The 16,758-nt window shown below is 35.1% G+C and overlaps 4 protein-coding genes and 1 pseudogene across 5 annotated transcripts; 3 read left to right on the top strand and 2 right to left on the bottom strand.

Moving 5' to 3' along the window:
- Positions 1-1,087: 1,087 nt before the first annotated feature.
- On the top strand, positions 1,088-2,712 carry LOC18033880 (diphthamide biosynthesis protein 3). Its single transcript, XM_006423073.2, has 2 exons — positions 1,088-1,526; positions 2,397-2,712. Exon 1 carries the CDS (start codon positions 1,259-1,261, stop codon positions 1,505-1,507), a length of 249 nt encoding a protein of 82 aa, XP_006423136.2. The 5' UTR covers positions 1,088-1,258; the 3' UTR covers positions 1,508-1,526; positions 2,397-2,712.
- A 2,279-nt stretch (positions 2,713-4,991) lies between these two features.
- Positions 4,992-7,339, top strand: LOC18034227 (pentatricopeptide repeat-containing protein At2g15630, mitochondrial). Its single transcript, XM_006423072.2, has one exon. The coding sequence runs from the start codon at positions 5,114-5,116 to the stop codon at positions 7,049-7,051; it is 1,938 nt and encodes a 645-aa protein (XP_006423135.1). The 5' UTR covers positions 4,992-5,113; the 3' UTR covers positions 7,052-7,339.
- Positions 7,340-8,769: 1,430 nt separating this feature from the next.
- Positions 8,770-10,546, top strand: LOC18035523 (transmembrane protein 45A). 2 transcript variants are annotated; one of them, XM_024179358.1, is made up of 2 exons: positions 8,770-8,941; positions 9,616-10,546. In XM_024179358.1, the coding sequence occupies exons 1-2, from the start codon at positions 8,809-8,811 to the stop codon at positions 10,485-10,487; spliced, it is 1,005 nt and encodes a 334-aa protein (XP_024035126.1). In that variant the 5' UTR covers positions 8,770-8,808; the 3' UTR covers positions 10,488-10,546. The 2 variants fall into 2 exon arrangements, with proteins under 2 accessions (XP_024035126.1, XP_006423134.1); XM_006423071.2 differs by lacking the exon at positions 8,770-8,941 and having other exon boundaries at positions 9,508-10,546.
- Positions 10,547-10,948: 402 nt separating this feature from the next.
- LOC18035522 (cytochrome P450 82C4) lies at positions 10,949-13,382 on the bottom strand. The gene is made up of 2 exons (XM_006423070.2): positions 12,367-13,382; positions 10,949-11,924 (listed from the first exon to the last, which is right to left on the bottom strand). The coding sequence occupies exons 1-2, from the start codon at positions 13,315-13,317 to the stop codon at positions 11,301-11,303; spliced, it is 1,575 nt and encodes a 524-aa protein (XP_006423133.1). The 5' UTR covers positions 13,318-13,382; the 3' UTR covers positions 10,949-11,300.
- Positions 13,383-14,037: 655 nt separating this feature from the next.
- LOC18033627 lies at positions 14,038-16,114 on the bottom strand (annotated as a pseudogene).
- Between the last annotated feature and the right edge of the window lie 644 nt (positions 16,115-16,758).

The raw sequence follows: 16,758 nt of genomic DNA, 5'->3' as shown, positions 1-16,758 counted from the left end.
CAATTTTAAAGAACTAAAATAAAATATTAATTAATGACTTACCTTGTACAAAACTTCCACCTATTTTATAATAATAATTAAAAAAATAAGAACAATTAAGTCTAATTTTTTATTCAACAAAACAAAATACAAAAAAAAAAAATCAATTTAGACTTCATGTGTTGGCAAATAAATTTGGTTAGGCTACATATGGATTAATCATGATTAAATGAGGAAACATACAACATCATCTTAATAATAGGATGGTCTCTTATGTTTTCAAGAATGCATTATAATTTTCTTCATCTCATTCTTCATAATGTATTAGGCGTAAATGAGTTGTTATGTATCCTAAGCATACATAGATTAATTAAGTGTAAAGTATGAAATTATAATAATGCTCTGCTACTCCTTAAATTTAAAATATTTTATTTTAATAATATTTTGTATAGGATATTCAATAAGTCTAAACGATCAAATAAGGATGACTAAAAACCACTTGTAAATTCTTACTAAAAAAGAATGATGATATACTTTATTAGTAAATCTCAACCAAGAACACCTATTAGAGATAGTAAAGACACCCATTAGAGATATTGAATACTTCATCAGAAGCATGAAGGATTTACATGCAATAACCAATGTTAAAATCAAAATATATAAGGATGGACCTTTAGGGACTTTTCCATAGTCGTATAGGTTTCATAGGATGCACCTTTGTCCCTTGTACGAATCATTACTTTGGCCACACTAAAATCACAAAGAAAATCCAACAATCTCCATTATTAATTGGCACATAGGAGACGAATTTAATTAGTCTCAATAATCCTCAAACCCATCTCAATGAGCTCTTTAAAAAAAATTTAAAAATAATATGTATTTGAGTAATACTAGATTATACATTAATATGGAAAGTGTTATAAAGAACTGTCTATTCCATGGTGAGAATTGAGATACAAATAATTTTCTCATACAGCCTACCCTTACCTTCAAAATGTTTTGGAATTTGGATTAACATGATAAACAGGACATAAATGATTGGATCGATACAGAATTGGACTATATATAAAATAATTAAAACTTAAAGAAGCAGATACCAATAATTTTAATTTACAAGGGGTAATTGAAATTTCCAGGCTCTTCAAATTCGTCGCCTACAAGCCTCCACGGACACCGCCATAGAGCACGTATTTATTCTTCCTTTATCCGAGAACAAAACCCTAATCGGAAAAACCCCCTGAAAAAACAAAACAAAAAATTAAAAAAGAAAAAGAAAGCGATGTCGTACGACGACGTGGAGATCGAAGACATGGAGTGGAACGAGGAGTTACAGGCGTACACGTACCCTTGCCCGTGCGGCGATTTATTCCAAATCACGAAAGACGAGCTCCGAATCGGCGAGGAAATCGCCCGGTGCCCCAGCTGCTCTCTGTACATCACCGTTATTTACAACATCGAAGACTTCCTCGACAATAAATCAAAAGAAAAGCTCGAGCCTTCGAAGCAACAACCGGTGGCCGTCGCCTGAAATATTAAACGTTTCAAAGGTGATTTTAAGTTTATTTTATCTATTAATTGACATTCAATATTACAATTTTCGAAAACAGTAGTTTAACCCAAAAAAAATTAATTTTTTTGATCGTGTCTTAATTGATGTAATATAATCATATAAATCATCAGTTATTGACTAGGTTCTTGTAGAAATGCTTATTAGCTTTGTCTAACACTAGGCTATGATTTGTGCATAATCTTTTTCTTGCCTTTGGGCTTGAAATGTCTTTGAAAATTTGAATTTAATCGATAGATTTTCCTTTTCACATGGCTTTGCAACTTATTTTGTCTCTCTTGGGGAGGTAGAGTTTCATTGTCCATGGACGGGATAGTTTAAAAATGTTTCCTAACTTTTGTATTGCTTAATGATTTGTTCTTGAGAGTTGTAATGATGATGGGCTTGTTATGACCATAATATTCAGTATTTAATATTCAGATTCTACTTGTTTTCCATTTTGCTTCGGTAGTAATGTGAGTGTGTATTATTTTCTTGAAATGAAAGCTTAACAACCATGTTATCGCCATTGATAACCTTATTGTGTGAGGTTTTAGAGCCCTTTCATATTACATAAAAGAAAGGGCAAGAAATTTTTATTTACATTAGTGGCTAATCAGATCATGTAAATTCCACATCCTATGCTTTGCTTGCTTCCTTTCTTTGGAATATATTTGTTTACTTTGGTTTCTTCATTGTACTTTTGAAGAATAATCGGAATCAGCTTAGCAAAATACTTTATTTTCTATTTAAAATAAATAATGATCTTACTTATTGATGCATCAAATGGCGAGTTTATAGGTAGCAACCTTGGTTGTTTTAGTGTTTGTGGACAAAGAATTTTTTCTTGATCAGTTTTTGCTCTTTGCAGATGGTAGCGGTCAGGGTGTGGTTGCAAGATGGCGCAATATGTTTTAACTAAGGAACTTTTGTGAGGGAGTCTCAGTAATTATTAGTGAGCAATTTTTTGTATCTGACAGGTGATTTTTATAATTTTGTTATAGAGGAAACATACTTGCAATAGAGATCTGTCCTACAGGAGTTTTGCTGGTGATTGTCGGCAATTGCATACCAAAGTTTTGCCTCTGGGGAGTGATTGTAATAAGTTTATTATGTATTTATTATCATAATGTGTTATTGGATGTCCTTTGAAAGTAGTTGATCACATTAGTAAAACAAATTTTATATATGTGGATCTTGTATGGTGATTGAGAGCTCCTTCTGGATTCATATTACTTTTTTCTGATTTAACTTTCCTTGAATTACATTTTAGCAATTATTGTACAAATAAAATGGCACACTAAATCTCTGGCTGAAGAGTTATTTGTATCACAAGATCTAGAGATCCTGGGTGATTTTGTTAAAAATTTGCAATCACCGTGGTGTTTCTTTCGGTTTTTGAAAGATAAAAGATCAACGTCTTTACAAGAAATAGCCAATTAAAACCTTTGTTGAAAATAATTATTGAATTTAAGGTTTCACAGCACGAGATCGTTTATAGGAAGGAGGAAAAGTAAGTAATTAAGATGTTATGATTAAATCATTATTAACAATAATTTAGTGTTAAATCAATGATTGGGATAGTTTAAGATAATGTTTGTTTTTTAATCTGAAATTTAAATAGATTTAAATTAGTCTAAATTTTGAATTGAGTTGAATGTCTGAATTTGAATAACATGTTTGTTTTTTTTGCCTGAATAGCAAAAAAATAAATATTAAGTTATTTACTTTTTTAACTTAAAAAATCTGAAAATTAATATTTTTACATTTATGCCCTTACAAATTATAATGTTAAACAAATAATAAACATTGCAAAGAATATAAATAAGGTAATAAATTATAATAACATATATTATATTCAATTGAGTGTAACTTTTTAATATTTTATATCATATATGTTAATCAATTTTATTATAGTTTGAGATGTTTTTATATGAAAAATATTTATAAAAATTATTAAGATAAATAATGTTAATTTGAACAAAATAAAAAGATAAAAATAATAATAATCTGCTACTATATATTATCACAAGTTATATACAGATGGGTAATAATGTTAATTATTTGATTATATTTAGCTAAGGATGAAAATTAATTAATTATATGGGGATATTTTGGAAAATATTTTTTAATGATAGCATTCAAACTTTTTAGATTAAGTAAAAAGTTAAAAAAATTAGCTTAATAACTTAATGACTTAATTACTAAAAATCTTCATAAATTTGAAAAACAAACAGATTTAATGACTTAATTGATTAAAATTAAGTCAATTAAGTCATTAAGTCAAAAAATAAATAGTCTCAAAATATTTGTTTGGTATGACTTATATAATGGTTATAAGTATTTATTCAATTCTATAAGCTCTTATCATAAATTTTATTATTATTTGGTTATATTTTAGTAGCATTTTTGAAGTTTAAATAAATTATTTTACTTCTACTAATAAAAATTTAAATTTTAGGTTTTTAAAAATCAAGATTGAAAAGTAAAGTTTTTTTAAATGTTAAAATATTTAAGATATTTTTTATTTATTTGATAATTTTATTTTATATTTTTATAACGTAACTTTAAATTAATAACAGTTAAAAGATTTTTTTTACAATTTTTTTTAGTTAATGACTCAAAATTCGAGACGGCATGATTAATTGAACAACCATTTTATACATTCATTTGAGGTACAAGAGCAAGTAAGAAACAGGGGTTGCATTGCCGCCCTCTGGTCCTTGCCGCCCTTCCTAATTAGGGGTGGGCACGGTTCGGTTCGGTTCGAAATTAAGTAGAACCGATTTAAATCGGTTATTTTATAAAAAGAACCGAATAAGAACCGAACTCAAACGGTTCTTTTCGGATCGGTTCGGTTCGGTTCGGTTTTTTCGGTTATGGACCTATTGGGCCTATTTTGAATTTTTAAATTTTTAGCCCATTGGGCCTCATGAATGTAATAATTTTTTTCAACAATTAATTTATCCTAATTTTATTACAAATATTAACAATAAATACAAAGTATTCAAAACACATTTTATCACTAATATCTTGCTAACTATTAATAAGATACTCCCAAAATATGAAATATTAAAATTTCAAAATACATAACCAAACTCCAATACTCCATCTATATAAACATAATCATAATGTTATAAAGAGAAATAACACATGTTTGATTTGAATAAAATCATGTTTGATTTGAATAAAATTATTAACACATGTTTGATTTGAATAAAATCAAAAAATAATTCAATTTTTCAGTTCGGTTTTTCGGTTCAGCTAAGTGAACCGAATACCAAACCGACATTTTGGTTTTTTTACAAACGGTATATTTCAATTTTTTTTAAAAATAAAAACCGAACTGAATTAAAAAAAATCATCAATTCGGTTCGATTTTTTGAAGACTACGATTTTTTTGCCCACCCCTATTCCTAATGTATGTGTCACCCCTATTCCTAATGTATGTGTCGTAGTGAACTAAACTAACTCCAGGCGGCATGCAGAAGCAGAACCTCTTAATTCCTAAGCTTCTGCAAAATTGCAACCCAACTCAGTTTCCTGTCGCTTTCTCTCTCTCTGACAAAATCATTGCTCACCTCAAACATGAGAAGTCACAAAATTTCTCAAATTCTCGAACATCCGAACCTCAAAACTATAATCTCAACAAATCAATCTAATTCATGCTTGCTTTTCTCCTCGACTCCTCAGCCAAGACCCACCCAACAAACCCAAACTTTCATTCCAAACACTTCCGGAGGAAACCTACCAGAAATAACCAGTGAACTGCTCAATAGCTACATCCACTCTTCTCAGTGGCATTTCATCAAACAGCTTGCACCAAAAATTACTCCCTCTCTGATTACATCAGCTCTTTTAGATCTTCACAAGAACCCTGATTTGGCTTTCCAATTCATAAACCATCTTGGGTTTAGACGAATTCGTGATATCAAAACCCGTTGCTTTGCTATCGCGGTAATCTCTCGGTTATCAACATCAAAACCAACTTTGCAACTGTTAAAAGAGACATTGAACAGTGGCATTGCTACAATTCAAGTGGTTTTCAATGAGCTGGCAGTTGCCCGCGATGAGTTACGTATTAGAAGTAGTACTGTTTTTGATTTCTTGTTAAGGGTTTGTTGTGAATTGAAGAGAGATGATGACGCATTTAAGTGTTTTTATATGATGAAAGAGAAGGGTTTTGTTCCAAAGATTGAGTCTTGTAATGATATGTTAAGTATGTTTGTGAAGTTGAATAGACCATATAAAGCATGGGTATTGTATGCTGAGATGTTTAGGATGAGGATTAAGTCGAGTGTGTGCACGTTTAACATAATGATTAACTTGTTGTGTAAGGAAGGGAAGTTACAGAAGGCAAAAGATTTTCTTGGGTTTATGGAGAGTTTGGGAATTAAGCCTAATATTGTCACGTACAATACCATAGTTCATGGGTATTGTTTGAGTGGGAGAATCGAAGGGGCGAGGTTGGTTTTGAATGCTATGAAGAGTAGAGGTGTTCAACCAGATTCTTATACGTATGGTTCATTTGTTAGTGGGATGTGTAAGGAAGGAAGACTTGAGGAGGCATCTAGGATGTTAGAGCAGATGAAAGAAAACGGGTTGGTTCCGACTGCTGTGACTTATAACACCTTGATTGATGGGTATTGCAATAAAGGGAATTTGGAGATGGCTTTTAGTTTTAGGGATGAGATGGTGAAGCAGGGTATAATGCCGACTGCTTCAACTTATAATTTGTTGATTCATGAGTTATTAATGGAGAGAAAGATGGTTGAAGCTGATGATATGCTAAAAGAGATGGGAGAAAAAGGGATTGTTCCTGATTCAATAACGTATAATATCTTGATTAATGGGTATTGCAGATGTGGGAATGCAAAGAAAGCCTTTAGCCTCCATGATGAAATGATACATAAAGGTATCCAGCCAACAATGTTAACTTATACGTCACTAATATTTGTTTTAAGCAAGCAGAACAGAATGATTGAAGCAGATCAATTATTTGAAAACTTTTTGGCTAAAGGTATGTTGCCAGATATTGTTATGTTTAATGCCTTGATAGATGGTCACTGCACTAATGGTAACATTGAGCGTGCATTCTCCCTATTAAAGGAGATGGACAGGATGAAGGTTCATCCCGATGAAGTGACCTACAACACCCTAATGCATGGGCGTTGTAGACAGGGGAAAGTTGAAGAAGCCCGCAGGCTTCTGGATCAAATGAAGAGAAGAGGGATTAAACCAGATCACATTAGTTACAACACTCTTATTAGTGGATATAGCAAAAGAGGTGATATGAAGGATGCTTTTAGAGTCCGGGATGAAATGTTGAGCGTAGGTTTCAACCCCACCCGTCTCACTTACAATGCCCTAATACAAGGTTTATGCAAGAATCAGGAAGGAGATCTTGCTGAAGAGCTCCTCAGAGAAATGGTTAGTAAAGGAATCACACCTGATGACAACACATACTTCTCTTTGATTGAGGGTATAGCAAGCGTCGATAAGGCTGCAGAAAGCAGCAATTCATAATGATTTGTTAGTAATATGCAACATCTTAACTACTACTGCTTCAGAACGAACATTCTTGTTTGCTCACCAAAATGAAAAGTTCTTACTTGGGAGACTGTCATACCTAACATTGAAACTGTTCAAGTTAGATCCAAAGCTTGCATTTGAGTAGTTTGTGACAGTAGACTGAAAAAATTTGAGTGTGGTGGCTAGCAAGAAATTTATGTATCTCAGTATTGGTCCATTTGGATGTTGTTTCTTCTTCTGTAACTTGTAAGATTATACAACAGTATTTTTATTTTTCTTATTCTGTTTTCTGCGTTTCTGTTTGCGTTTTGTCATTTAGAATTGTTGATATAATTGATGCGTTGAGCACATTTCAATAAAAAATGATTCCCATACGCATTATCTATCGTGCCACAAATGAAATAATCCATTGACAAAGGACATCATCTTTTAATCTATAGGCTTCTGCTTTTTATTCATGAAGATGGTGATACATTGATTTATTAACATATTAGCAAGTTAAGTTCGGAACCACAGAGCATTTGACCCAAAAAAGTTTGTATCTTGTAGTGATTTTGCCACAGTTGCAATGTACATTCCTTGAATCACATCCAGTATAACATATGCTTACAGAAACCATATTTAAATGCTACCTTAATTCCAATCTGACGTGTTTATGTTATACATAGAGTCTAGGGATGGCAATGGGGAGGGGAGGGGAGGGGACCAATCTCCCCGTACCCATCCCCGATATTTTGCGAATGTCCCCGTCCCGTCCCCGTCCCCGTCAGAATTACTTGAGAGAATTCCCATCCCCTCCCGGAATAATAACAGGGGATCCCCAAGGGTCCTCGATCCCCGAATAACTAATACATTTTTTATTTTCGATTTTGAGTTAATCATATTAAAATAAAAAATTCAAATAAAAGTAAAGTTTGAAATATATCTTACATTAATATCCATTACAAAAGTCACATATATTAAATTAGTAAGTAACACAGCATGTAAGGGATACAAACTTTTTTTATAAACTATCGTGAATAAATTAATAGTCTAATACAAAATTGTTACAAATAAAATCGAATTTAGATTCAAAATTAACTTTTTCAATGGTGGCGTGGGTACTTTATAAATGTGGACTATTCCCTTTACAACACAATAGTTAAGTCGGAGCAAATCAATAGCAAATATTAGATTAGATTAGATTAAATTAGATATTAAAATTGTGATTCGCTGTGGGCAATTATAACATCTAAAAATAAATAAATAATATATTTAAGTTTAAAACATTTAATGAATATTAAAATTAAAACAAATTTTTTGGGCTAATAGCATTTACCCGGTTTTTTTTAATGTCCTAAATAAAAATTTAGGACTTTAATTAGTTAATTATGCCTAAAAGTTTAATAATATAAATATTTTGATATTTTTTATTTTTACCAATATTTATAATTTTATAATTCAAATTTTATTATTTATTTACTAGTAATTATAAAAAATTAAAATTAAATTAAAAATTAAAATGGGGAAATGGGTAGGGGATGAGGATTCCACCTCATCCCCGTTCCCTCCCCGAATAAGAAATTGGGTAAAAAAATTTCCTCGTCTCTTCCCCAAATGTGAAAAATCTCCGAGAGTACCCGTCCCCGTGGGGGATTTTGCCATCCTTAATAGAGTCACTGGTTTGCTTTTACATTCCAAAAATTTAATTGAATTATCTTTGAACTGGCTTTAAATCATACATTTGTTATTCTTACCATATTCCAACTTCGATGTTTTCCATTGCTTCTTCTATCATGTCTTTTTTTCTTTTTTCTGATCTTTGTTCAGGTGCTGCAACTTCAGCCTTTCAAAGTGGAGGTGGACTTCTATCCAAACACGGCAATTTTAGAGACCAATTAGAAGGTATTATACCTGGAATCTTACAACTTTATTTGTCACAATGAAATGGGGTTACATTTAGAATTGACCTTGTTAAACAAGTGGAAACGTCTTATTTGCCACACTGATAATATTGGAGTATGTCATTCTCCACTACATGCTGATGGGGGCATTGTGTCCCTCATGATGTTGAAGGGACAAAGTCTTTTTATCCTGCAGAAAGAAGAACTTTGATTGTTTGTTTCTGCAGAAAGCCACCATGATAAGCAACAAAAAAATGAGTTGTTGTTTGAGAATTATTGTGATTTATGAAAGGTTTAACAGTCAAAGTAGATCATGAACACTGAGTCAGCAAACTTAAAATTTCAATAAAAGGTTGATTTTCATGATTTGACGCATCAGGAAATTATCATAGGCTTTTCTAAAATTTAATATCTTTTAACCACATCCAATCTTCTTTAATTATTGAAATATTGCGCAATGGGTGCCTTTTCTTGGCTTTTATGTTTGTGGGATCACATGCACCATGCACCCAATACCTGAATAGACTGCCATCATGTACTATATTATCCTCTATTGTTTTTCTCCAGAATGCATTTGCAATCACTTTGGTCTTTATTATTTAAGCTTTGAGTAAGAATCATAGGATTCAAAACCTTGTTATCTGAAAACAGAAATATATATGGGAACGTTTGTAGGGCACATAGTACCTGGTTTGTCGCTCACTTTCCTTGGCCTATGGCACACCATCAACACCATCAGAGCCTACTGTCTCAAAGGCTCTTCTAAGTTTACGGTAAGGTTCTGGTACCCATACAATGGCCCCTTTTCAACACTGAAGCACTTGGAACTCATTTTCATCTTATCTTTCTCCCTTTTTTCAATTTTCATGCAAATATTGGACTTTCCTTATTTTCACTTTGCTTTCAAGCTTGACAACTTTGAGCATGCAACGATGTTTCTCCATCTTGCCATATTTGCTTGTTTCACTATCTGTGCTGATATAACTCAGACATCTGAGATCCTATCTGGAATTCCTGGAATCCTTGTAGCTTCTGTTTTTGGTCAAGAGCTTTTCCTAATTCATTTCCACTCAGCTGATCATGTTGGGCTCGAAGGACATTACCACTGGCTCTTGCAGCTCATAGTGTTTGTCTCCCTTGTGGCAGCTCTATCGGCTACTAGTTTCCCAACATGTTTTCTTTCAGCTCTTGTTCTTTCAAATTCAGTTGTGTTCCAAGGGTGTTGGTTTGTGAACATGGGGTTCATGCTCTGGTCTCCTGACTTTGTTCCACAGGGATGCACCATGCAGTTGGCAGAGGCCAACAGTACTGACATGCATGGAGCCATCACTTGTGGATCTAGTGAGGCAGATTCTAGAGCAAGGGCACTGGCTAACTTGCAGTTCAGTTGGATACTCTCTGGCATACTGATATTAACAGGATCCATTTGCCTGATATTAGCTAAAAAATGTAGCCAAAGGGGCAAGGCAACTGAGTATGAGCAGCTTCACAGTAGAGTGATAGATCCTCCTATAGCAATTAGTCTGTACCAGCAAGCTCATCCTTAAGATGATGTAGTATGTCAAACAGGGCAATTTCATGTCTACTTAAGGCTTTTGGAGCTATTAAAAAAAAAAAAGTTGATTGTATAATTCATACCTCTACATTTGCTGAGTATTTCTTGTAGATTATTTTCTATTATACTGCTAGTTCCTTATCAATTATTTATGTATATATGCTTTTTGTTGAAGTCTGAGATTTGTTTCACTCAAAGGCTTTTAGTAACAGGCATCTATGTGCTTAAAGTGCAAAATCATCCATATGCTTAATGTGCCAAATTGATGACTTAGGAACTTGGTTCCTCTCTAATTTTAAAGTTAACATCTCCAAGAATGAACACATTACGAAAAGCAGTTAACAGACTACAAGTTTTAAAACACCAGTAATCCTATCCCCCCAAAAAAAGAAGTGAAACGCACCGGTACATATGTAAGTTCTACATGCGTAATTTTCAATTGAGAAGGGCTTTCCAAACAGCAAACGCCTGATTAGACCATGTTGCTAGAGTGATTACCGAAGACCATTTAGATAGAGAAACTCTTATACACTCACTTCAGATTTCAAACAGCATGGAAGGTAGCCTTGGTCTAAGGGTAATTAAAATAAACTATAAAGAGAGTAAAAATCATCCATTGAAGTAAGTACATTCTCTGAAAGTGCAGTATGAAGATGTTCTTGTGCCACTTAGAGTCTAAGACTGAAACTGCCTTAATATGAAATTAACTTGAATGGGTTTGGTCCAATTTTATTAAATACAGTATGAATTTTATTATCTAAGTTCTTAATGGCAGGAGATGCTTCCAGCATTATTATTTTCTTGATCAAACATATAGCTTGGAAGGCAGTCTTGGGGTAAGGGTAACCTCCAGTGCTGTTGCTTTAGGAACAGTCATCCCAGGGCTTTCACGCATGTCAACTAATGTGTCTGAAACTGTCCCTAACTCGAATGCATGAAGCAGGCGTGCTAAGGTCAAGTGCAGTACTTGAAGAGCGAATGAGATTCCTGGACACTTCCTTCTACCAGAACCAAATGGTAAAAATTCAAAATCCTGACCCTTGACTTCCAAATTGGCATTTTCATTTAGGAACCTCTCAGGTATAAATTCTGAAGGGTTTGCCCATATGCTGGGATCACGATGCATCTTCCACAAGTTAACTATAAGTCGTGTGCCTGCTGGGATGTGGAAGCCTCCAATGATGCAATCCTCCATGGCCTCACGTGGAGCTGAAAGTGGAAGTGCAGGGTATAATCTCAATGTTTCTTTGACAATTGCTTGCAAGTATATCAGGTTCTTTATATCAGATTCCTCAACTTGCCGATTGTTTCCAACATGGATACTGAGCTCATCTTGTGCTTTTTTCAGCACATGGTGATTGTTCAATAGTAGAGACAGTGCCCATGTAAGAGTGACCACTGTAGTGTCATTGCCTCCTAATATAAGGCTCTGCACAATGAACACAGGCACCAAGTAAGATGATCAATTACAGCTGGCCACAAATATTTTAGTTTTGACTTCATATCTTTTTTGGTGCAAAAAACATATTGTTCTGGTATACTCATATCTTGTTAGGCACAATAAGACTGTCTATAGTTTTCTAATATAATTCCCAAAGTATCTAAATTATTCCAGTGATTTATAGTTGCTTATAGATGATAAGCAGATATAATTCATAGGCATCCCTCCATCTCACCACATGTTTTAGAGTTTGTTTGCTTTTGCTGCAAGACCGAAGGATGAACCATCTTATTCTTCATTTTTATTAGGAGAGATGAGAGCATTGTCAAACTAAATTTCTTTACTTCACGTTTGCACAGTCATTTTAGTATGTGGTTCTTAATTGCACCCTGATTGTATTAACTGAAGTTACAGAGTTGCCGGGACATACCAAGCAAGTGGACTTAATGACAGTATCGGCATCCTCAGCAGAAGTCTTACCATCATCCAGAACAGACAGCATGACATCAATGAAGTCTTTCTCCTCTTCCTTGATGCTCTCGTTAAGTCTCTTATGACGATGCTCGTGCACCAACCTACCAAACAGAGTGTCCAACTCCTTAGCTGTTTTCTTCATTTGACCTGTATATCCGTTCACAACATCTAACCAACCAAGAAATGGAATGTTATCCGAGGGCAAAAGTAACCCTACTAGGTAAAAGAAATTGCCCAAAGCCTTCTGGCATTGTCTTGAATCCTGATCATCAGCATTTGTGTCACGGCCAAAAAATCTTTTACCAGCAATCACTCTCAATATAATGTTCATTGCCAAGTCCCCAAACCTTTCCTTCATCTCCACGTCAACAAGGCCTCCATTTTTCACACATAGTTCGTACAACTCCTTAATGAAAATTTTGGTTTCAATGTCACGAACATGCTTGATCAGCTCAAGCTGATGATTTGAGAGAAGCTCAACCGTGGCTAATTTCCTAATATTGCGCCAATATGGTCCGTAAGGAGCAAAGCCCAGCATGGCATGGTCATAACCCATGAGCTTCACTGCTAAGAATTTTGGACGTGAGGAGAAGAGCTTGTCATTGGTGGTGAAACATTCTTTTGCCACTTCCCAGCTGCTAATCACTAGCGCTTGACGAATTCCAAGGCGGATCATGAAGGCTTTTCCATACTTGTCAGCCATCTTCCCAAGTGTTTGATGTAGCAGCTGGTTCTTTTCGAGGAGATGAAGGTGACCGATAAAAGGCCATGCTCCCTCCGGCTCTGGTGGCCTGCTGCCTCTCTTTCTGTTCCTATTGGTAGTGTTTGTAGCCACATAGAGGCAGATAATAGCAGCAAGAAGCGCACAGAAGCATATGATTGCTTGAAGCTGAAGGGAGAATTCCATGGTTTGTCAGTGTCGGTGAAACTAGAATAATATTGAAGATTTTCTTTGTATATATCTCTACTCTTTTGTAATAGACCATAGATATAAAATATTCTAGTGGTAAATAAGGCATGGGTTTTTTGGCACAAAAGGACACCACTTGTGCAAGTTGTGACTTAACCCTATTAGGAAAATTAGGACCACAATTTAGTGGAAAGGTGGCATGTTAATGCAAGTTCTTGTCTTATTCTACTGGCTATGTATTGCAGAATTTTCAGCGCCAAGATGATGCAGATGAACAACAAGCCTTTACAACAATTTCTTCACGGAACTTCCACGTTGATTGTTGAAATATACGGTAACAAGATGATTCTCAGGTTCTTATTACTCAATCTAAGTTGGGGGAAAAAAATCTAAAACAAAACACGGCTACTAGATATCCAATGTTGCTTGCATATGCGCTTTGGTTTCCGGTGACAGAAGCATTGGCAATTATATATTTGAAGTCTTCCATATCATTGGTTACTTGCAGCAGGCTGCAGTTAAATGAACTAAATATGATAGGCCAGATGCAGAAAGTTTTTATCTCCAAAGGCAAATTCTATAGTTGCTGCAATTTTCTGCTTATGTCATGTAGTCATAAGGTTAGTTTCTCCAAAATAAATGAAATAAACTAAATAAAAATAGTCATTCCATTCTTTGTAAATGCATTTTCTGCTTGTGCTCATAGAATTGTTCTAATGCTGGTGATCAGTACAGTAATTATTCGTCTTGCTATGTTCGTTAATGATACATAATCAGATATATATAAGAGGTCGGCTTTTATAGGGAAGAGTTTAATTATCAAGATAATAGTTACTGGAAGCAGATTACGGACTTGACACTGTTACTAGAGTAAGCACCAGAGAGCATTTAGAGACAGAAAAGTTTTTAGTACTCAAATAACATTGGAAGGCACCCTTGGGGTAAGGGTAACCTCCAATGGTGTTGCTTTAGGGACAGTCAGCCCAGGACTTTCACTCATATCAACTAATGTGTCTGAGACTCTCTAAGTTGAATGCATGGAGTAGGCGTGCCAATGTCAAGTGCTGAACCTGAAGAGCGAATGAGATCCCTGGACACTTCCTTCTACCAGAGCCAAATGGTAAAAATTCAAAATCCTGACCATTAACATCCAACTTGGCATTTTCATTTAGGAATCTATCAGGTATAAATTCTGATGGGTTTGCCCAAATGCTGGGGTCACGATGCATCTTCCACAAGTTAACTATAAGCCGTGTGCCTGCTGGGATGTGGTAGCCATCAATGGTGCAATCCTCCATGGCCTCACGTGGAGCTGAAAGTGGTAGCGGAGGGCATAATCTTAATGTTTCTTTGACAATTGCTTGTAAGTATATCAGGTTCTTAACATCAGATTCCTCAACTTGCCGGTTCTTTCCAACATGGATGTCAAGCTCATCTTGTGCCTTTTTTAGTACATGCCGGTTGTTCAATAGAAGAGATAGTGCCCATGTAAATGTGGTCACTGTGGTATCATTGCCACCTGATATTACGCTCTGCAAAATGAACAAGAGTACACAGAGAGATGGTCACTTAAATAGTTATCATTCCAGTAATCTGTAGTTACTGATAGATCATGAGCAGATGGATTTCATTGGCTTCCCTATATCACCTTTTATTTTAATTTAGCTTTTGCCAAAAGAAACAAAAAATCAATCGTCATATTCTCAACAGTTTTCAGGAGAGATCAGACCCTAGCCAAATTAAGTTCTACTTTTCTAATGCTTTTGCATCTTCATCGTAGACAGTAGTTAATTTCTCTCTTATCTGTGTAAATCTATGTTGCAGAATTCACAGGGACTTACCAAGCAAGTGGCCTTAATGACAGTATCGGCATCCTCAGGAGAAGTCTTGCCATCATCCATGACAGACAGCATGACATCAATGAAGTCTTCCTCATCCTTGTTGATGCTCCCGTTGAGCCTCTTATGACGATGCTCGTGCACCAGCCTACCAAACACATCATCCAACTCCTTTGCTGTTCTCTTCATTTGACCTGTGTATCCCTTTACAGTATCTAACCAACCAAGAAATGGAATGTTATCTGAGGCCAAGAATAGCCCTAATAGATATAAGAAATCACGCAAGGCCTTCTGAAATCGTTTTGATTCTTGATCATCCGCATTGGTGTCCTAACCATAATATCTTTTACCAGCAACCATTCTGACTATAATATTCATTGCCAAGTCCTTAAACCTTTCCTTCATCTCAACAGCAACATGGCCCCCATTTTTGGCACATTGTTCGTGTAACTCTTTGATAAAGACTTTGACTTCAGTGTCACGAACATGCTTGAGCAACTCAAGCCGATGATTTGAGAGAAGTTGGGCCGTGGAAAGTTTTCTAACTTCTCGCCAATACGATCCGTAAGGAGCAAAGCCAATAATGGCATGGTCATAACCCATGAGCTTCGCAGCTAAGGTTTTGGACGTGTGGAGAAGAGCTTGTCATTGGTGCTGAAACATTCTTTTGCCACTTCCCAGCTGCTAATCACAAGTGCTCGATGAATTCCAAGGTGGATCAAGAAGGCTCTTCCGTACTTATCAGCCATTTTCCCAAGTGTTCGGTGTATTAACTGGTTTGATCCTGCCAGGAGATGAAGGTGACCGACACAAGGCCACGCCCCTGCCGCTTCTGGTGGCTTCCTGCCTCCTTTCTTGTTCCTTTTGGCAATGCTTGTAGCCACATAGACGCAGATAATTGAAAAAATGAAAGCATAAAAGGCTACGATTTCTTGCAGGTGATGGGAGAATCCCATTGGTTTTCAGTATTACAGAAACTAGATCCGTAATTCCCGATTGAAGACTCTCTGTACATTCAAATATGCTATCTTTTAACCAAAGTTAGTTGGTGTGAATGGTTCGGCACTCGCACTCTTTAAGAGAGGTTAGGGGTTTAAGCTCCGCTCTCATATGGAGTCACCACTTTAGCCAGCACTTTATCCCTTACGGGCGAACCCGGTGCGAGCATGGATTAGTCTGGGTTGTGCTATGGGCTTAAAGATACCTCTCATAGTTAGGGTCCACTCAGGACCACCTCGTGGCTCAGACAAAAAAAATATATATATGCTATCTTTTGTATTTAATCAGCGGTAATATTTTACTCTCTTATTATATCTCACAAGTGACTAGCCTCTACTTTTCGGTTAATCCCAATTAATAATTTCAAACTAATCTTTATTTCTCAGCATACTCCACGTAATGTTGAATTTAACTTTATTATAATTTTTTATCTTTTTTTTAAACATTCTGCATGTAAAATTTATAAAATCTATTCTAAAAGGATTTTTTTTTTCCACAATCACTATAATCTTTCACATTCTTTTTAAAGGTTTTATCCATTATTATTATGCCTATAAGAAAAGATTTGATACTTCTTCATCATAATCTATTGTGCATTGTA

The sequence above is a fragment of the Citrus clementina genome, unplaced genomic scaffold, assembly GCF_000493195.1.
Source record: "Citrus clementina cultivar Clemenules unplaced genomic scaffold, Citrus_clementina_v1.0 scaffold_8, whole genome shotgun sequence".
Classification (NCBI taxonomy): Eukaryota; Viridiplantae; Streptophyta; class Magnoliopsida; order Sapindales; family Rutaceae; genus Citrus; species Citrus x clementina.
Note: the sequence above shows the minus strand (reverse complement) of the source record. Positions and strands in the feature narration are given on the sequence as shown.